General features: G+C 48.2%; 6 protein-coding genes across 6 annotated transcripts; 2 read left to right on the top strand and 4 right to left on the bottom strand.

The window, feature by feature from the left end:
- Positions 1-60: 60 nt before the first annotated feature.
- On the bottom strand, positions 61-363 carry LDX57_013036 (uncharacterized protein; the record flags this gene model as incomplete). Its single annotated transcript, XM_046094785.1, has 1 exon — positions 61-363. The coding sequence occupies one exon, from the start codon at positions 361-363 to the stop codon at positions 61-63; it is 303 nt and encodes a 100-aa protein (XP_045950764.1).
- Positions 364-1,367: 1,004 nt separating this feature from the next.
- On the bottom strand, positions 1,368-1,904 carry LDX57_013035 (uncharacterized protein; the record flags this gene model as incomplete). Its single annotated transcript, XM_046094784.1, has 1 exon — positions 1,368-1,904. One exon carries the CDS (start codon positions 1,902-1,904, stop codon positions 1,368-1,370), a length of 537 nt encoding a protein of 178 aa, XP_045950763.1.
- A 684-nt stretch (positions 1,905-2,588) lies between these two features.
- On the top strand, positions 2,589-2,807 carry LDX57_013034 (uncharacterized protein; the record flags this gene model as incomplete). The annotated part of the gene is made up of 1 exon (XM_046094783.1): positions 2,589-2,807. One exon carries the CDS (start codon positions 2,589-2,591, stop codon positions 2,805-2,807), a length of 219 nt encoding a protein of 72 aa, XP_045950762.1.
- A 1,462-nt stretch (positions 2,808-4,269) lies between these two features.
- Positions 4,270-6,204, bottom strand: LDX57_013033 (uncharacterized protein; the record flags this gene model as incomplete). Its single annotated transcript, XM_046094782.1, has 1 exon — positions 4,270-6,204. The coding sequence occupies one exon, from the start codon at positions 6,202-6,204 to the stop codon at positions 4,270-4,272; it is 1,935 nt and encodes a 644-aa protein (XP_045950761.1).
- A 1,259-nt stretch (positions 6,205-7,463) lies between these two features.
- Positions 7,464-9,077, bottom strand: LDX57_013032 (uncharacterized protein; the record flags this gene model as incomplete). Its single annotated transcript, XM_046094781.1, has 3 exons — positions 7,464-7,507; positions 7,555-8,064; positions 8,135-9,077. The coding sequence occupies 3 exons, from the start codon at positions 9,075-9,077 to the stop codon at positions 7,464-7,466; spliced, it is 1,497 nt and encodes a 498-aa protein (XP_045950760.1).
- Positions 9,078-9,856: 779 nt separating this feature from the next.
- Positions 9,857-10,786, top strand: LDX57_013031 (uncharacterized protein; the record flags this gene model as incomplete). Its single annotated transcript, XM_046094780.1, has 1 exon — positions 9,857-10,786. The coding sequence occupies one exon, from the start codon at positions 9,857-9,859 to the stop codon at positions 10,784-10,786; it is 930 nt and encodes a 309-aa protein (XP_045950759.1).
- Positions 10,787-21,708: the final 10,922 nt, after the last annotated feature.

Genomic DNA, 21,708 nt, shown 5'->3' with positions numbered 1-21,708 from the left:
ATGGACCACTTTGTGGCCGAACTGTTGCATCTATTATCTACTAGCCAAGCAAATATAGGATCATTGTCCAAAGGCGGCAACAAGCACGGGCGGCGTGCCCGACGCACGGCTCGGTTGAGAGAGGACGGTGGTTGTGCGATCGCAAAATCCACGGCAGCCCGGTTGTACGATCGGACACGTCAGGCTGGCATTGCTTTTTTTCAACGACAGCTCCAAGCAATTCAACGCTGTCTGGACGAGGAAGCCGCGATGGCGCATGGAGTGATTGACGATACCACGCTCCTGCGTGCAATTGCGCAGAGGCATCCGAGCTATGCCAAGCCGATCCGGGTGATTGGCCTGCTCCAGCAACATCTGCCTCATGATTTTCGATGGTCAACGGTCTTGAAGGATCGTCGAGCGTTGGTGCATGCTGTCTTGAAGATGGCGAGGAATTGGTTATCTCGGGACTATTCTTAGGGTGACAGACAATAAGTTCGCTGCGGACCAAGTCAATTGTGTAGTTTTTTTTTTTTTTTTTGCGCGCGAGCAGACGTTATAAATATTAGACAATTTGTATAGATCATGTAAAATCTCGTGTTACTTAGTTTTATCCGGTGCTGCCGTGACGTGCCTGGGCAGCCACAGAGCCACTCCCGCCCATGCAGCTGTTGCCCTGATAGGGTAAGAAGACAAGAAGGCGATCATGAAGCCTCTCATTGCACTGTGGTTCGCTCCATAACTGTTCTCCAGTACAGTGGAATGGAAACGTCAGGGCGGTTCTGAGCGCTACCAGCTTTACCCGGATGGCCAGATTGACTACGCTGGGTTCACCGGTCCATGGCCTCTTTGCCCTTCTTCCTCAGAACACAAGGCCATCAACCCGCGTATACAGGGGATTGTTGGTCAAAATCTGGGCACTAGGTGGCCTTATCCCTGCACCACAGAGCCGCAGCTATGGATGGCAGCGGAGCGGGTTGGGCGTCGGCCATGGCGACAATATCATCATCGCCAGCAGACCACCGCTGTTGTCCAGACCGCAACTAGCCCCGAAGGCATTAGACGGTCGTGAACGATTCCCTCACGGACCATTGGGGCGAAAGGGAGGGGCTTTGCCGTCAATTGAGGATAGACGCTCATCTCGAGCGCCCCAGGACCACCTCAGAGGCAGATAAATACTACGCTCCTAAAACGCCTTGGCCGGGAAACGGCTACGTGGGGTGGACAATTGGTGGGAAGTAGAAGAGCGTCGCGTCCCATGACATACGGTATAGTCTGTCCATAGATCAAGATAAGACGGCGCTACATATGGAAACGCCGGGCCTGCTACTGTATACTTGGAAACCCATTTCATACATGACCAAGTAGCACCTGATGATGTGTTGTCCCTAGACCCACCTCATGGAAGGGCCTCCGATCCGAGGAACATTCCATTGCCTTTTCCATTCAAACTCCGCACATGCTTCCCGCTCGAGCGCTTGCTGCAGGGCGCTGCGAAGCCGCTGGTTTGCTCGTCGAACGCGCGCGTTGCCCTCCGGGCTGGTCTCTGGCTCGAACTCGTATTGCAAAATCAGCTCTTGAGATACATCGACGGCGACCGCGGACAAATCCTCCAGGATTTCCAGACAGGTTTCAAAGAAGCGATTCTCGTGATCCTGACATTGCCACTGTCGCTTCTTTTCGACGATGGTCTCTGGTAACGAGAGTCGCCGGTTGGCTTTGGCACACTGCAACCCTGCCCGGGTGGTTTCCAGCGCGATGGTGGATCCGCGAGCCAGGTATATTTGGTGATCGAGCGGTTGAATGTCGGGCAGATCATGCAGGGTTGGACTAGCCGATGGCTGCGCAAGCTTCGGTGTATGGGGTGGTCGGCTGTAAATACTAGACGCATCATCGTCGGCACTACATGACCCATGCAGCGACATTATGACGCAGAATCATTGACCGAGCCACTCGAATATTCCACTGCATCGGTTCTTCCTGCGGAATGAGAACAGAGGCGCTCCTCTATTTATTCTTTCCACTCTCATCAACCGGTACGTGTTTGCGCCCGGGGACAGCGCAGGGCTTCCTATCCTATTTACAAAGGTGAGGGCCGTTTTTAGAAAGGACATATAGAGCGGGGACCATTTCATATCGCTGCCTTCAATGGGAGCAGCTTCAACGCGGGCGCTTTTGCGACTGCAGCAAGCAGGCAAGAAACAATTGTTCGAGCTCCTATACGGCCAGCAGTTTTGTGTACCGTAGAATCCACAATTATGAGTGGCAGATCGGCCACATGAACCCATTCTATAGTACCAAGGCACAGGAAATAACTACCGTATAATAAGCAGAATGGCGAATGGCAATGAGGCGTAAGTTCGATCATTCCAACCAGATACTTGGATTCATCGCCAGGCAAGACGGGCACTTAGCACTTGGCCGTTACTGCTCTGCAAGAAGACCGAGACAAGCTCATGTGGGCTGTGTTAAGCTTGATGTGGGCAATGGCCATAGCTGTGCGATCTGTCCGCCTCATTCTGTGAAGCTTCGGCTAAACGACTATAGGTGTCGGGCCTTGCTATCCACCGGGGGAATGAAGCACGGAGTGTATTGGTATGTGCGAAGTCATGGAAGCCCCGGGAATAGCCAACGCCGTATTACTGACGATGTCCAAGGAGACCCGGCCCATCAATCCCACAGCGGTCAACCCGACACTGTCAACCCTTCTGCGGGGCATGGTATGTGACGCCCCGGTCAAACTTGCACTTCTGGAAGATGCGTATGCTAAGACGCGACCTAGAAGGATCTACGATGTTGCTGAGCCGAAGGCGTACTGTAGCTATTGACCAATTCAGGGGTTACCTGAATAACTAGTAGGAGGAATTATACGGAATAGGCCCTTGTCTAGCGCATGCGCCAGAAAGCTACTTTAGGAGACAATTTCCTTACTACGCCCCTCGTTATCTTCCTACTTTCTCATCCGCTGCCTTCAACTCGGACGTGACTTAGTATGAGCCGTTCAACTGAGAAGCCTTACCCTTGCGACCATTCTCAGAAACATAACGATGATATACCCGATTCGCCTCTGGGGCATTCCACTGCCTTGGACTTGATGAGTACCAAGACAAAACATTGGACAGACGTAGGGAAATTCCCAGTCGTTTTTGTCAAGAGTGGCACTAATATATTAGAAGACAATATGTTCGACTAAATCTGATGACAGAATGGATCGACCAAGACCGCTGCCCTCACCGAAGATGATTCTCTATTCTCAGCCTCCAGCAGTTATACTTAATCGAGTGAAAGCCAAGGTTGACAATTCGCTCGTCGTGCTCCCTGATCCTTCACCTGAGTCACGTGGTACAGAGGCACCCGAAATGTCCTTCTACCTTTGACATGGACAAATTGTTTTCCAAACCCTAACCTAAAACGAATCAAGCTAGTGCCAAGGAGAATGGGTACGGATGTGAAAAATAAGTTTCGTATCGAACATGTAACGTCACTGAACACTTGGTATTCCGTACGTCACGGCAGCGAACCAGTCTGGGCACCGCCTTTCTAGATGGACATATCTTGACTCTCGATTTTGGTCCTGCTGTAAGTTGTTTCCCGACAATTGAGGGCTGCAATGACCGATTTAGAAGATCCAATAGAAATGCGATGCTTATTCAAGCGTTTATGTTTGAAGAATAACCAGCAGGCCACTGTCTAATACTAAAGCTAGTACGATGCATTATTCAAGTAATGCACGGCTTGGCGTACTTGGTAAGAAAAGACATAGTACGGGAAGACGGTAGAGGAAGTCAGATAATTAACATGACATCAGCAACACCGATTAGTTAACTAGTACTTAAGCCCGGTGATGATTATTGAAAGAAATGGTATTGCGCAGTAAAGGTATGCTTGAAATGTCTTCAATTTATTGTTCTTGTTGCTTATTTCTTCTTGTCTTCTTAGTTCTTGGTTATCTACTGCATACAGCGATATGGAGGCCATATTTATACTTTTACTGATCATCTCAAGGTCCTGAATGATCCGAATGCCTCCTTTGTATGAAAGGAATGATCCCATTGCGGGCCTGCGGAATAATATGATCTCCGGTATGCGGTGGAAATACTGCAATATTACCGTGATCTTCCACAATGATTTAGAATATTCTGGAATTCCAGAGTGACAAATTCACCAAGTATACTATATAAACAACGGGCCCCAACCCCCATTTTTACGGAGATATTAGAAAATCCAGAGAGTGGATGAGATAGTCGGGAAACATCTGAAAAAATGACGCGCAGAACAGGATAGAATTCGCTAAGTTAACCATAAGAATGTCAAGCGCCCTGATCCATGACCAAGAACAACATTGTTCCTATTGATAGCCGCACATGTCGCCCGATAGTCTGGAGGAAGCCAGATCAAACGCTGCCCGTTGTGAATCACCCATTTCTCACCTACAAATATTTCATTTTCTTGCTGTTGAATGAAATCAGAAGTTTGATAGTTTAAAGAAAGTAAACCGCGGTCAGACTTGAGACAGCCATTGTCCGAGAATGACAAGGTAGTGAGTGTTATATCAAGATGATGTTTATCCTTTTCGAGTCCGGTGGCTGCATCCCAGAGCCGCACGGTCCGATCATATGAAGCGGACGCGACCGTCTGCCCGTCTGGAGAGAAGGCGACTGCGTGGACTGAATCCCTATGGCCCTGCAGGGTCCGACGTTCGACTCCGGTGGCTGCATCCCAGAGCCGCACGGTCTCATCACCTGAAGCGGACGCGACCGTCTGCCCGTCTGGAGAGAAGGCGACTGCGAGGACCCAACGCCTATGGCCCTGCAGGGTCCGACGTTCGACTCCGGTGGCTGTATCCCAGAGCCGCACGGTCCGATCATATGAAGCGGACGCGACCGTCTGCCCGTCTGGAGAGAAGGCGACCGCATTAACCCAATCCCTATGGCCTTGCAGGGTATGACGTTCGACTCCGGTGGCTGCATCCCAGAGCCGCACGGTTTTATCACCTAATGCGGACGCGACCGTCTGCCCGTCTGGAGAGAAGTTAACCGAAAACCTATGGCCTTGCAGGGTATGACGTTCGACTCCGGTGGCTGCATCCCAGAGCCGCACGGTCTTATCATCTGAAGCGGACGCGACCGTCTGCCCGTTTGGAGAGAAGGCGACCGCGTTAACCTGATCCCTATGGCCTTGCAGGGTATGACGTTCGACTCCGGTGGCTGCATCCCAGAGCCGCACGGTCTTATCATCTGAAGCGGACGCGACCATCTGCCCGTTTGGAGAGAAGGCGACCGCGTTAACCCGATCCCTATGGCCTTGCAGGGTACGACGTTCGACTCCGGTGGCTGCATCCCAGAGCCGCACGGTCTTATCAGCTGAAGCGGACGCGACCGTCTGCCCATTTGGAGAGAAGGCGACCGCGTTAACCGAAAACCTATGGCCTTGCAGGGTACGACGTTGGACTCCGGTGGCTGCATCCCAGAGCCGCACGGTCTTATCATCTGAAGCGGACGCGACTGTCTGCCCGTTTGGAGAGAAGGCGACCGCGTTAACCCGATCCCTATGGCCTTGCAGGGTACGACGTTCGACTCCGGTGGCTGCATCCCAGAGCCGCACGGTCTTATCATCTGAAGCGGACGCGACCGTCTGCCCGTCTGGAGAGAAGGCGACCGCATTAACCCAATCCCTATGGCCTTGCAGGGTATGACGTTCGACTCCGGTGGCTGCATCCCAGAGCCGCACGGTCTTATCACCTGATGCGGACGCGACTGTCTGCCCGTTTGGAGAGAAGGCGACCGCGTTAACCCGATCCCTATGGCCTTGCAGGGTACGACGTTCGACTCCGGTGGCTGCATCCCAGAGCCGCACGGTCTTATCATCTGATGCGGACGCGACCGTCTGCCCGTTTGGAGAGAAGGCGACCGCGTTAACCCGATCCCTATGGCCTTGCAGGGTACGACGTTCGACTCCGGTGGCTGCATCCCAGAGCCGCACGGTCTTATCATCTGAAGCGGACGCGACCGTCTGCCCGTTTGGAGAGAAGGCGACCGCGTTAACCCGATCCCTATGGCCTTGCAGGGTACGACGTTCGACTCCAGTAGCTGTATCCCAGAGCCGCACGGTCTTATCACCTGAAGCGGACGCGACCGTCTGCCCGTCTGGAGAGAAGGCGACTGCGCTGACCCAGGACCTATGGCCCTCTAGTACCTGCACACATGGATCCCACTCCTCTTGCATAATAAATGCACGATCCAGAAAGTCCAGCCGTTCGCTCCAATAAAGCTTCTTGCTTCCACTAACTTGAGGACAGAAAACAAGTGCAGCGCCGTATGCTTGTAATGGCGCCTCTTGTATGATAAACCCATAGCTAGTAGCAAACCTCTCGAACTCTTTGAATATTGACTGAGGCTGCTTATGACTGGCAGGTAGTTTTAATATCTTCCGTTTAACTAATTTTGACCATATACTCTTCTTGTATGTAGTACCGTTTGAGCTACTTCGAGCCGGAATTTGCTTCTATATTAAGTCAGCTAAATGTTCTTAGCATCAATAGACCACATACCTCCTGTAGATGGACAAGCCTTCTAAGAGCTAAGATTCCATGTCGGATCTCACCAATAAGGCTAAGACTCTCTAGCCAATGAAGAAGATGTTCCCTGAAGAAAGCAGAAGCCACCTTATAATCCTTTGAAATAGACCCGTCATCGGATATCGAAATATCTTCAATAAAATGGTCAATCCAGTATGTGCAACCATATCGCAGATCAAGTAGGGGGTCACGGTCGGGTGGGGGGCTTGCTATCTCGGACGCTGAAACAGCTGGATCACCGAGATCGTAAATGTCGCGTCGTAGTTTGGCCGAAAGGCTGTGCAGGGACTCGCGGACTATTCTGTGGTGTATTGCAGAAGGACTTGAGGGGAAAACTGCAGGAGATACCCTATCATCACTAAGGTAGTCTTTTGCAGATTGATGTACCATATAAATGTGCTTATCCCGGATTGTAAGGAATGATCCGCACATGCTCACAACATTCTCCAAGTCGTCAAAGCTGTATTGTCGCTCATTCCAGCCCGCCAAACAACCCAGTTCACGCACGTGAAGCGGTCGATATACAAGCGTCACAATTGAGAGGACTAATATACATAAGTCGCGATCCAGACCATCAAAACGAAGAATCTGTTGAAGCATTCGATCGTAGAGTGGAATTAAGCCTCGGGGAGTTCTTTCTAGCAGCTCAACCACCGCTGCCGAACGCTGGCACTTCTGCATTTCTTGAACTACCAAGGCCACCCATAAAAATGTGCCATCTGACCTTTGAAGAAGTTGGTCCTTGACCTGCTCCAAGAGAACTTTATTGCGCTGAAGTACAGTTAATTGAGAGGCTCTGTAATTAATATATGCCGCAACAGCATCAGAGATATGATGCGCATTAAGCTCTAGGCTGAGCTTGTCTTTCCTGTTATCAAACTCCAGTGATTGCTCGATATCATCTCTATTACGACTCGAGACAATCCACTTCACTTGAACAGATGAAGTCGACTTCGTCGCGGTAATAAACTGGAGTAACTCGCGAAGACCCGACTCACACTCATCAAGGGCATCGATTAGCAGAAATATCGTGGCGTTTGTTAGGTTCCGAACCATTTTGTCGAAGATCGCAGACAAGCTGTAGAAGATACTCCCACTTTCAAACAGCTTTGGATCGGTGTCATATCTTTCTCGCAAGTGTGAGATCAAATGTGGCTGTTGTCGGATCAGCATGTAGATCAGACTCCGGAGGACACTGGTGGCACTATTCAGTTTAGGATCAGTTGCCTGGCACAGGAAGTAGGCGATTAATTGCGACGGCTGTGACTGAACTTGTTGTGACAGTTCATTGATTATCCCAATCAAAAGCATGGTCTTGCCCTTGCCAGGATCGCCCTTGATCCAAAGCAACTGGCTTTGAGAGTCGCTGTGCCATTTCTGGAATTCAGTATTATCCAAGACCCATCGAAATGAGTCATCCAGTAAACCGCCCTTTGTGGCCTCGATACGTCGTCGCTCAGTTTCTGGATCGGCGACCAGCAAGTCGCGCAGGCAGGAATTATCTTTGTCTGTAAAGTCTTGGACAAGTAAGCCAAATTATTATCAAGCATAATTTAATGGAATGTCGTAACAACTTACCTATTTTGACACCTGCTGATGGTGCGGCAGGCTTTCGAATTATTTCCGCCAACACTGCTTTCGCAAACGCCGCTGCCATTGCCGCTGCATAAGGCTGCCAGTCTTTATTCTTCCGCTCGTCACCATAATCGCAAACCCCCCGAACGATTCCCACCGGGATTTCATTCAAGACGCCCGCAGCTTCCATCTCTAGGCCAATTACATTGTACTTATCCCTCATAGCATCCCGGTCTCGGCGACTTTTCAGCAGCCAATCGCCGGACCCGATCGATCCGTACCATACACGCGTGCGTTCAGCGTCCGGTCGCCGTTGTCGTGAAACTGGTTGATCACCATCAGATAGATAAAGAACGTCGTTTTCCTGCCCAGGGTCTGGAAACTGCGTGGCTGCATCCGCTATATTTCTGTAGTAGCCCAATATCGCTTGGGTGTCTCGCTTTTCCGCCTTAAGTTTACCGATTGCGGAACCCACAATGCGTTGTGTTTGAGGTAGGGAATGTCCGTTGCACAGCAACTCAAAGTCACCGCCTCCCTTCTGTTTCCCCAATCCGTAAGGTACAATTGCTGGGGGATCTCCGCTAGGAGGAGAATACGCCACAATAACATCGCCTAATCGAATATCGCAAGGGGGCGAGGATGAGAGGTTCGGGAGACCCGCAGCAACACCCACGAGAAGCCCAAACCATAGGTTTGGAAAAAACCTTTTAATGTGGCTTGCGAGAGACGCTGCAGAGTTTGTGCCGTACCGTTGGCCGGCAGCAAACGTGGCAATCACGACATTATGTCCGTGGATCTCACCCGCGTGAAACAAATAGTCATCGCCAGGACCGACAGGAAATCCTCCCAAGTGCACCTTATCCAGCATATGCCTGGCAGCCCGTACCTCGGGCTCGAGTGGAGCGATCCACGCAACGGTATAGAGGTTCGGGTCGAGGGTGGGCATTGTGGGCTCAGCTTGGCAATGAGCCGGCTGCGCACTGGACGAACTCAGGAGGGCCTAGGAGGAGAGGAACATAAAGTGGCGGTGCCCGTGTGGAGGTATACACTTTTAGTTGGCTGCTAATTGCAAAGTGGTCTATGAATCAAAAGCAGTCATAATGAGTTTAAAATACTGAAAAGAGTTGGGATGCTCCCGACACTCACTCAGGCTGATGTTGACGTGGCACAGGTGCTTCAGCTGCCTTAGCGTGCTGCACGAGACATGTCGCTTAACTCTGCGCCCATGGCCAGCGATCGATCCACAATCTGTTGGCCATGGGCAAATACTACTTGCAAATACCGCTTTCGAGGGGTAAGCACTTAGGTTCGATCGATGTCCTCAAAGTTAGGTGGGGAATAATCCATTCTCCAGATGGAAAAATAACGGCCCGATACCTTTGGTGTTTGACTGGTTGCTCGTTCTGGTCTCGAAGATTCGATGCAAACAAGTCAAACACAACTCAGTGGTGCCTTCTCGAACCGGAGATCTGTCAACATGTTGACCTTCTCGTGCATCTCATAACCAGCTGCTGCATACTGTACCTGAGGCTCTTGCAACCTGACAGGTACAGCAGAATCTGTGGTATCTCCCCTTGGCTTCGCAAACTCTCCCCTGCTTATACTCTTCCCTGCTTATGATGATGCTAGCCTTATGTTGCTGGACGCCTTGCTAGGCATCAATAGGTTCAATGCTGACGTCTCATACTCGTCGAAGTTAGGTTGTAGTCCCTGCATCCCTTGGCGATGACGGATAACCTCTTTATCTATGATGCCTTTCAGCCCGGAGAATCATGGGACGACGATTCTCGGTACGCCCCCACCCCAGGTAACTTCGGCCGTTCCACCGTATACTCTCCTAGCCCCTCCCCGCATCATACCTTGCCACAACCGCCGTTGGATCGACTCGGGTTCCTCCCATTGGCTGAATGGGAGAGAGGAGGCGAATACGATCAGCAGCCACCGCGATACGTCTGCTACACAGTCAAGTGGAAACTGCTGCTCAATAATAAGCCGGTGGGTAATGTGACTGAGAAGGACCTGGTTGTAGCTCCTAGCCGGTTCTGGGAGAAGTATTTAAAAGTGGATTTGGACAATATGGTGCAAACAAAAAGGAAGCCTAACCAACGGGTTCGATCTGAAAGTACAACCATTAAGGTCGAGGTCGATGAACGAAAGCAGTGTCCGCTGGAACAGTTCTATAACGCCACCACCATTGACTGGGCGCCCATCGAAAGACAATTATGTAAATGGAGTAATTTACTTCGCATCGCTAAAAAGCTTACCGTTAGCATTGCCTTTAGCTATAGGCAGGATGACCACGGAAATAATGCATCCCCGGTCAGGAAAGGCGAGAAAAGGGGCCGTGTGTCCGCCACAAATATTATGCTTGCTGAGCGTGATGCATATATTGCTGAAGAAGAAGAGCGAACTGGGCGACCCTCTGCGTGGAACACTGTATATGAGCTCATGCAATGCAACGTCCGCTCATGCCAGTTGAACTCTGACTGGTGCTGGGAAGATCCAAAAGACAGCAAACACTACAAACTCAGAGAGCCACACATCGATCGACTGGTTGATTATGTGGAAAAGGGCGGCAAACTCGAGAGCCATGGTGATGTGCCACACGATATCCGTCGACCTACTTCTGGAGAGTCAGACAGGAAGAAAATCTAAAAAGGATACCACGCCATCTAGTGGATCTTCGTATCACCCAGTGAGCATCAATGTTCTGCCAGCCCAGGAATCGAGGAGCTCCGTGATATCACCATCGCCACCTAGGTCCTCATCTCCCCGCGTTGTTATCTAAGGGGACCAAGTAGTAGCAGTAAAGAATTATTGCAAATGGTTGGAGTCACGGTACAGTGATGAGGCTTACAAAGCTGATTTTCGCCGGGCTCGTGATGCGGTCCTGAAGAGGCACATGGACCTTGAGCTTATCCTCGAGGACCCAAATCTAGGCTTCTTCACTGATGAAGGCATTCAAATAGGGACCGCCCGTCGTTTCATTCGTGATATTACTGAATAGGACAAGCACGTGAAATCTTCATCGCTGCCCGGTTGGACAATGGAGGAACATTCTGATGATCTTCCCTAGATCAAGGCATGTCTTGGTTATATATAGGTGAGTGCCGCTATTTCGTAAGTAGCTCGATCGTTACCGCTATGATGTCTTAACGCCTACGATTGACGTTGACGGCTTACCGGTAGTTACGATATGTGGCCCTAGGTCAGCCCATCAGATTTCAGAAAATCACGTTATGAAATGGATGAATCATCTGCTTTGCCTCTAGAGAGATGTCGGGCCGGCCCCGCATCCATCTATTTATTCTGGTATGTTTAAAGTGGTACTGTATACAAGTAGGAAGATATGACAGGTACATTAGTTGTTAATTAAAGGTCCATCCGTTAGAAACTATATATATTATCATCTAACATCTATAACCCTCGCACCGTACAAGTCTTCGTAACTGTATGGCCCCACACAGGCAGGCTTGATGAATAGCCTGAGGTTGTTCAACTACACTAATACTAGAAATTCGGCTTTAGTAACTGTTCTCATAAATGTAATAGAGCCATGAGCCACAACCGATATAAGAGGCTGACCTACCTCCTTGGTACTCTATTGTTATACCTGCATGTCGGAAGTGGCCCTCCGCGCTCTTCTCTCGTTCGCCAACCGTCTGGACACATTTTCGAAGAAAGGAATGAAAGCCTTGACTAGGATCCTCTGCGAATTTCGGCCAAGCTTTCTTGATATAAGCCTTTAATTCAGCAAAAAATTCTTCGATAGGATTGAAATCTGGCGAGTAAGGTGGCAGATAGAGTAACTTAACTCCTGCGTCAGAGCACAACTGTTGGACACGCTCTGAGCGATGGAAGGATGCATTGTCCATAACTATCACGGATCTTGGCGAGGGGAATCGCCGACAATGTCGAAGAAGCCGCTGGATGAAATTTTCAAAGACCGTAGCGTCAGTCGAACCTTGATAGATGTCGGAGATAACAATACCATCCTGGGCATATGCTGGGAGTATATGGTAACGTTGACCGCGGTAAAATTTAGAAATTTGGACTGGGGTCACACCCAGAGGAGACCAGCCAGTACGTCGAAATCCTACACGTTTATCACAGCCAGACTCATCAACGAAAACAAGCTGATCGGACTGAAACTGTGACAGCTTATGCTGGTAGAAAGCTCTTAGTTGAGGGTTCTGTTCTTTTGCTTTCTGTCGCGCTTGCTTCTTTGTCCAACCTTGCCGGGCAAGGGCTCTTTGAATGCTGGATGCTGACGGAAGGATACTGAATTCATCCCATAGGAAGACAGCCATTTCTTCGATATAGAGGCCTGGCTTTTCAGTAAGATGGTCACATAACGCCTCGAGCATTACAGGAGTGATGCTTGATGGCCGGCCGGCGCGGACAAGATGAGGTCTGGCGGTGCCGTACAGGCGCAGCTTTCTGCGGAGCTCGGTGACAGACCGCTCGCTACATTTGGCGATCTGGGCAATCTGTGTATTAGTTAGCCTTTTGCTACGTATCATATGAATAGCCATTCTATGTTGTCGAGGGTCGAGATGCCGTGCCATTTCGTTTGTCGGTTGTAAGGTGGAAAGCATACGTGGCCTTGCGAATTGGGACGGCATAAAATCTAGGCGGAGTGTATTGTCGGCCGTCACGGTATGGTTTGGTCATTATGCGTGTTAGTTTGGTGTGGTATCATTCACGGCTTATACGGGCCGGAAATACACGCTAACCTACTTTGGATCGAATAGGGCTTCGGAATTAGGGTTCAAAAACAAGTCTGTCTGTGCAAAACATCGAAGCATATTTCGGGTCGGACTGTACCATCATTGCGATAGACGGCAAGGAGGACTTGGTACAACTTGTGACAAACCAGCTTCCTATTGAACTAGGCCAATGTTATCAGACGAAAATATTTGAACAACCTATGGTTTCAGATGATGACCATAGCGAATATTGTTCTCATGCAGCTGAGCAGTGGCGGAATACCTCGAACAATTTGGTTCATTTTGTCAAAAAAGATGGCTTCAAAATTGCACCTGGTCTCCCGCAGTCATTCGCACCTATTCCTGTAGCTGTGGTTTGCCGATACCAGGTCTACGCCGCCGATCCCACTTACGAGCTACCGGAGGACCAGAAAGATGCTCTATCTCAGATTTCTCAAATTTGGAGGTCATATATTAAACCTGATATTTTAATATTTATCGGCGATTACGGAGCCCCTGAACACGAGATGTGTATCTATAATGAAGGCGGGCAAAAGGTACTGGTATGCTCGACTACGGCTTTTGGAAGTTTCAAATGGCCTAGTGATGTTGATCAATTATGCCATGAGTTGCGTTCGCTTCTTAAGGAGAGGTATACGATATGCTCTGGGTCAAGGCTTTCCGGACTGAGGCAAGAGGAAGGCATCGAGAGGGGTTGTCGTCTTTATATGTGAATGTCTAACATTTATGTACTCTTATAGAGTAGGAAATAATCGGGATCTTGACAAATCGACCGAGTCTTTAGAAGATTATCATAAGGGATCTTTGGGAATTATCATGAAGGTATTAATCAACGTAACCTTAATCTTTAAAAAACACTTATCTATCTTAGTGTTGCTCTTATCCTCCTAAACCACTGTCTCCTTGCGTTTGCCCCTAACCGTTTTTCAGGGAGTAAGAGGCCCGTGGACGAGAAACATCACAAAGCAGCGGAGAACGCACACACAAAGCCGAAACCAGTGCCATCCCCCTAGACCCATCTCTTCATTCTATTAAGCATAGCCCAGGCTATATAATTGTTATTTACTATAGAATTGTCATAGATACATATTAAAGATGCTACAGCTAACTTCAACAAGCAGATGTGTTTACCCTGGCTTTGATAGTAACACTGAGATGTCTTGCTCTCTTAGCACCGGAATTTGAGTTTTTAACATCCCACATGCACATTCGCCTCTCAGGGCCAGCCTGGCTATTTCCACCGAAAGCATTCGTGAGGCAGTCGACTCCTGTATGATTTTAGTTAAACACAACAGTAAGAAGATGCAGCGGTAAACTTACGTCATAGCATAAAGATAACTATCCCTATCCCCATGCCTTTCCAGCTCGCAACGCTCGAAGAACCCTTTTTGTAGTTCCAGATAAAAGGTAAGTTCTCGAGGTACGATATTGCAGCTGTAACACCATTCATTTCCACGACGTATTCATTGGAATAACAATGAACGCTTTTCTTCAGATGCTCAGCATTATAACATCAGACTATTATTTGCTGCAAGCCATACCACTGTTAAAGAAAGTATCCCGATTAAGGTTGACAGAGAAGCCAGATACAGCGTTAGGAATCCATGGGTCATGGCCTATAATTCGTTCCATGTCTTAAGTTCGTCCAAATAATATATTTTTATCATAATACCACTATCCAGTCGTCACAGATCATCAGTAGGAAACGATAATTTTGTTGATTGATCGCAATTTGCCTTATTAACCCGAGCTATTTCTAGACTGGGCTGAAAATAGCGAACGCCTGCCAGCTGGCAATTATTAAACCCTAAGATCCGTCTAAGCTGGGCTTTCTGCTACTGTAGATAAGTCTGGGCAATGATGACCAACCCGGTTGATCCTGAGACTGGGTAATGCTTATCCTAAGAGCTCTTGAACTCTTGTGACTATGGCCGAGATATTGATGAACATAATTAAGGCTATGATGAACTAATATCACCGAAGATATAAGTTAGGCCAGGTAAGTACGTATATCTTCCTGTGATAAGTGATGAACGAATCGAATAGCAGTGCTAATACTATAGTTATCGAAGACAATTGTGTTGAACGTGAAGAACCAAACAAGAACTATCTAATAAATGGGTGAACGAGTGCCCTAACGCCCTTATATAGTTTCTCCTCAACATAGCCAAAATAGTCCTTTCCCCATAACCTGTCCTGTCCGCTATATTCTCTCCTCGCGTAGCCAACATATTGTATTACTCTACTTCGTTATGTTCGCTATGTTCGTCAAGTGACCTGCCACACCTCTCCTCGGGCCGGTTAGCTGTCACTGCTGAATTAGCCTCCCTCTTGGCAACTGTTGGAGATTACTCCTCGCGAGAGCTTCCTAATGTAGCTTAGCGCTCTCCACAACAGCCCTTAGTTAGATGATCACCTACAATCAATATGACCACTACAATACACGCACAACATCAACAGCAACTTGGTTGTCAGCCTCGTTCTTTGTCTCCTAGCGATAGGTTCGTAACAGCAATCCTATACCGCCAAAATAAAATACGTTTATTATGATGCTCTAGTTCGAAACCTGTTCAATAGGCAGCGCTTGATCAGCTATAGTACGAGTGTACGACATGCGCTTCCTTGTTCAAACTTTTGCATGAGCTGCTGTCTAGCAGCGGTGAGTCTGCTTAAAAGTTGGCGTTGGCGCTCTAACTCGCTTTGCATGCTCTGTACATCACTAGCTTAATGAAGGGTGTAGATGGGAGCGACTGGCCCAATGGTGCCCTATATGTCGCGAGTCTCGCGACCTTGAAAGCCGAGAGCTACATTTTCAACCTTAACTCAATTCAAACACTATGGACTGGAATTCGGGTATAAGGAAGAAAGGAAATAAAGAATCGCTAGGGAGTGGGGAGGTCTATTTATGGCCCCACTACCTACTAACAGATTTGTAGGTCTGCGAATAATAGGAACTATCCACCAATTCTCTCTCTTCTACCGGGACATTTATCGTAAATAATCGCCTTGAATCAGATGAACCAGATGGCTCTCTTAGCGGACAGGAGCCTTCCTGCTATCTAGCACACGCTTTATACCTTATGTGGCAGAACATGGCAGGACCTTAGGGGATCACACTCTAGCTCCTCGTTCTTTAGTTAAGCAAACAATTCAATAACCCATTGAGTTGGCCTAATTATGCGGCTCTTCATCTGATGCCCTGTGTGTGTTTGCGTTTTAATTTACCAGTGGGAATATGCAAACGTGTAGAGTTATTTCTAAGGATAAGATAGACAGGTAAGGCGGTTCCTTAAAACTATGTGGATGCTTTAAATAGAAATCAGATTACCAAGAACCTCCTTTATCCGAACACGAACATGGTGTAGCATAATTTGAACCATCACTTAACATCTAATCTAGCGGTTGAAGGAATAGAACGATAAAAACCAGTCCTTTAAGATTTAGCACGGTCCTAATTTTCTGAATCGATATAGAGTGATGGCACGTCTGATCTGTGTGATGGGTTAGGAGCTATTTTCACAATCCAATCTCACATAAACATGGTAAAAGCAAGGTATTCGCCTGGATGCTTTATAACTCGCCCTACCTATTATAAGCAGTGTATCCGAGTCTTTCAACTCGTTGCCAAGATATAAACTCGGTACATGTCTTGTCGGAGCTATAGGATATCAATTGAAAACTTCATGGTAAAGGTTCCCCATAAATAGGATAAGATACACGTACTTCAACTCTGAAATTGAAAGACCCGTACGTTGCTCTTAATATGCTGATTAATTTGTTGGGGTGTATATCCCTCCTCTTAATGATATAGTGAGGGGTTCCCCAACACATATAATCACGCATCATAATATAGTATTCAGATCGAAAGTTTTAGCTGTAAGACAACTAGGTATTGTTTTAGATAGCCACATGCCGAGGTAGGCGGCCCAATTTATACAGTTGCGAAGTATTTCATAACAAGATAATGATTAATCTTGCAATGCGGCATTTGTTGAACGTTCCAGAGCAATGAACGTTACATATCCGGGCTATGCTCTCATCCTTGAAAAGTGGTTCTAAATAGTCCCTACTAATATACAGGGGTTTGTTTAGTGTGTAAAAATAAGATACATAGTATAAGGAATGGGGCCTTCATCCCTAGACCTAGTAGAATTCCAAATTGGCCTCAGTATCCGTAAGGATGCCGCCTTGGGTTTCGTAGATACTCCAATCACTATGTCCTAGTTAGTTATTCTGGAACCATGCTCTCTGAGTTGACCTGTCCTGCCGTACCTGTAGGATAGTATGGATCATATTCTAAGCCGTTCAAATCCAGTCCAACTTGACTTTTCCTAACGACCGCAGAAATTGGTTATCCTTCAACTGGCCATTTATAAAACATAGCAAGATTGCCACCACCAAGTAAAGCTGCCAGTACACATGTGGCACCTAGAATGAAATAGACCAGTCCCAAGAGACACTGGGACAGAGTGCTATTGTCGCTTCTCAGTTCAAATGGATCACTCAAACCGCTTAGTGGTTTGTCAACTGAGGACATGATATTTTGGAGCAGCGGAGACTTATATGTATAGAGGTTAGCTCCTGACTTTCTTTAGATAGCCACGTCTGCATAAGACCTACCGGTAATGAATTTAATGATATAACCAACCTGGATATGACAGATTCTGTTGGGCCTATTCACATTGAAAAACGAGACTACCGTCTAAGCACACTATGCTTTATAAAATTGTCTCATTAAGGTAGTTAGTTGATCCCGAGAACATCTCCAATAACGTGTCTGGGATTGGTAATACTTAGCAATATCTGTTAAACCAGCATGTGCGCAACGTGAAAGAAACAGAACTATTGAACAATCCCACACTTCTAACATACAAGCAAGTTATGAACTTGTTCAACATACACTGTTGGCTACGAGTTCTAGTATATTTTACGTGATGTGGAACCGTACCTTTTTTTTTAAAAAAAAAAAAAATTTCATTTACCCCGACCCCCCACTTTGAATGCGATATGCGGGCTACCACTACTTTAGCTTTCTCTGGAAGACTATATACATGCACCACTTCATGCAAACGAATTCAGAGCCTCGTCGGGGCCTGTCTTGGACTATTTGCCTTTATTTCTCGTCATGGCGGCCCCCCGGGCGCGCGGCTGCGAAACCTACCTGACTTTTCCGCAAAGTCGAGTACCGCTCCCAGAGTACTGTTTGGGCCGTAATTTCCCTGCTGATCCAGTGATCCTTTGCACGCAGCGTTAAACCCCCCGCCAACTTCTTTGCGGAGTCTCTGTCGTACATATCTAAATGCCCTGCGGCCTGCTCTCCCAGCATGAAATAGACGCGCTCAAGTATTATATATCTCAGTGACCTGGCCGTCCTAGAGAACCTAAATAGTAAATACTTTAACCTAGCCTATCCCAGAATGTTGTGTCGGCACATGATCCCGGCTTTCTTACCGTGGACCACTTGTTGTGGAAGATCCCGGTAATATTGCAGTATTTCCAACTGCATACCGGAGATCATATTATTCCGCAGGCCCGCAATGGGATCATTCCTTCCATACAAAGAAGGCATTCGGATCATTCAGGAATCAGGACCTTGAGATGATCAGTAAAAGTATAAATATGGCCTTCATCTCGCTGTATACAGTAGATAACTAAGAATGAACAACTAATACAAGAAGAAGTAAGCAACAAGAATAACAAAATTGAAGATTTCAAGCATACCTTTACTGCATAATACCAATTTCTTTCAACACTTGTGCACAGAAGTTGACAGCCACGAGAGAACCACGAAGTATGTTGACGCCCATTTGATGTACCGTTCAATCTAAACCCACAATATGTACTGATCTGTTTCAGCATGTCAGGCTCTATCTCTTGGGCGTGTGTCAACTGCAAGCAATGCGACATCAAAAAGTGGGCCCGTTCCTTCGTACCATATAGCCCTGGCGCCACTCTCGAGGTCCTTGTCTCCCGGTTCTTACGGAGGAAACGTGGAATTAATATATGCACTCTGTGCAAAGTGTGTTCTGAGGGGATGTCTGACGAGGACCAAATAGCTCGTATCACGGAGGGCTTCAGGTTGAGGACTGCCGAACCAACGATGTGGAAACACCGAACCTGGGAAACTTTATGCTATAATAATGTGGAGTGTGAACAGATCATGAACAGTGAAAGGGTTCGACTCCACATGTTCTATTCCATTGACCTCTCTTATTAGAGCTTAGGCCAATGGACCGTATATGTAACGAAGATAGGTAGAACGCTCAGTCTCGGGCAGTCTATAAGGACGTGAACAATGGTCTCCTTCGCTCCGCATTCGCATTTGTCATCCGCCCGGAAACCGAAGAGCTTGCCATGGGGAGCGAGCCATGAGTGGTCCGTTCGTAGCTGTGTAAGCAAGTAAGCTCGGTTGTGTGGTAATGTGTTGTATAGACGTCGCGTGTGGACTGAAGGCAATGCAGGGTCGATCCAGCGAAGGTGACCGCCTTTCTCCGAGCTCTTCCATTCGTGTTCCCATTTCTTCAGGATCTGTTGTTAAATGTATCCCCTTTCTTGCGAGAACAGCCACCGGAATGGGTGTGATCCCTTCGGGCTCACCGCTTCTTTTGCTAAGCGATTTGCCGTCTCATTTCCAGGGTCAACACAATACCCTGGGATCCACTGGAGCCGGAGGGGGAGCTCACTTGCCGCCTGAAGCATAGCATGGATGATACACTGACTAGACCCGTTGCCTGGGTTCCGGATTGCCTGTAATGCCGACATGCAGTCATAGAGGATTGTTACTGGTTTCCAGTCCGTTGCGGACGGCCCTAATATGTTGTGCGTTACCTTGAGGGCCAGGCTAATGGCATAGAAGATCCCCATGAGCTCTGCGCTGTAAACTGACCAGGATTCCATGGGTCCGATGCAGATCGTGCAATACTCGATGATATCCAGATTTTGACCTAAAGCCACTGCTGCTGCGCCGAGTTGGTTGTGTTGTCCAGAGGCGTCTGAGTAAACGATTACTGCTCTACTGGCCCTCAGAAAGCTACATTCTCCTTGGCCTTCTGCCGGTCAGGTTCGATCTCGAGCTCTATAAATGCTGGTGGGGTCCATGGTGCTAGCGGTCGTGGATCGATGATTTCCACGGCGTCGAGTCGCTCTAGGTCCATGGTAGTCCATGATGGGAGTCACGCAAGCTCGGCACAGCTGTCTCATTTGGCCTGGGCGGAGATACCTGAGGCCCCCCATTGCTAGGTTTACCTTTGTGGCTCGCTTGACGGCTTGCTGCACATGGCCCTTCCATCTGAGTTCTTGGTCGAACACTACTCCAGGCAATTTAGCAGTGTCAGAGGGCTTAACAACCTGTTTTGCATGATGATTTGCCCTTTGCCCTGTTCCCCTTTCTTTCTTGTTATGTGGATTAGTTCCGTCTTTTCTGCTGCGAAGCAGGATCCTGTGGTTTTAGTCCATTTCTCGATGCGTGGGATGTCCTCTTCCTGTATCTTCTTGAGGTTTGCCTCTGCTGACCGGCCTGCTCACCACCGGAAGTAGTCGTCAATGAAGGCTGACGCCCCGCCATCGTAGTTGACCGGCTGGTCTACTAGGTCTGAGTTGAAGAACGTGAATAAGTAGGGTATCACGGGGATCCCTGGGCCAGCCCTGCGTTGGCAAGGGGCGCAATTGATGTTTCAAATTCGTCGAAGCCGATACTCGCCGCCCGGTCTTTCATAAAGCTTTGAATCCACCATCTCACGATGGGTGGGACTCCTTTGGGTCTCAATCGCTTATCCAGGCTTCTTTGTTGACTCCAGTAAATGCCCCTTTGTTGTCAAATGCCACCAATGTGATTACTTTAGATTTCATCCAAGCTCTATCAATCGCGTTTGTCAAGACTAGGAGAGCCTGTTCCGTGCTCCGTCCTGGTCTTTCCCCGAATTGCGTATCTGGAAGCAGCCCATAGTGTTCGGCATAGAAGGACAGGCGCCTGGGTATTACTGCTTCCAGGAGCTTTCCGAGTGTGTTTAATAGTGAGATGGGCCGATACTCTCCTGGTACTGTGTAATCGGGTTTTCCCGGTTTCCGCAGGACTACTATTTTTGCCCACTTTAGCTGTGCGGGATAATGGCTCAGTTCCAATGACTTTGAGGATAGATTTGTGATGTGTCTCCCTAGGTATGTCCACAGACATTTCCACACCCGTGTCGGAATAGTGTCTTCTCCGGGTGCCGCGGTGCCCTTGGCCCTTAGCACTGCCTTGTGGACTTCGTTTTCAGTTAGGGGTTCCCATGGGATTTCCTCCCTCTGTGTCGTGGTTGGCTCGTCACTGGGATCCGCCATTTGGATAAAGGATTCCATTAGGAGAGCGGCCTTGGCCTCATTTTCTGTAACTTCACCATTCCCCACTTTCAGGAGTGGGATGTTGGCGTAGGTATCCCGAGGTTTCATGTACGAGGCTGCTTTCCACAAGTGGCCTACCCCTGCTCCGTCTAGGAACTCCCTCCAGTGATTGAGCCGTACCTATGTGGAGTAGGCTGCGGCAAATCCGTGGATATTGGATACCACTACATCATCCGCATCCAACTGTTGGATGTCCGGAAATTCAATAATTATCCGCACTAGCATAAAATTCGCTAAAGTTAACTTATTTTGGCATCTTTATACAGCTGACCAAGCAATCTTTTCCCGTGGATTACAGATGTATCAGTATGTATAATTATCAGTGGGTCTAATATGTTTAAACATATCAGAACCCATTAGACCCATTAAATACCCATTATACCCAAGTGTAAAAGGACACCCGGGTACTAGGTGTTCTCCCATACGGTCAAAAAGACCAACATGGAACTCCTATGGAGTTCCAGT

Source organism: Aspergillus melleus (assembly GCF_016097325.1).
Source record: "Aspergillus melleus strain CBS 546.65 chromosome Unknown contig9, whole genome shotgun sequence".
NCBI lineage: Eukaryota > Fungi > Ascomycota > Eurotiomycetes > Eurotiales > Aspergillaceae > Aspergillus > Aspergillus melleus.
The sequence above is the reverse complement of the archived record's forward strand: the minus strand, read 5'-3'. Positions and strand labels throughout refer to the sequence as shown.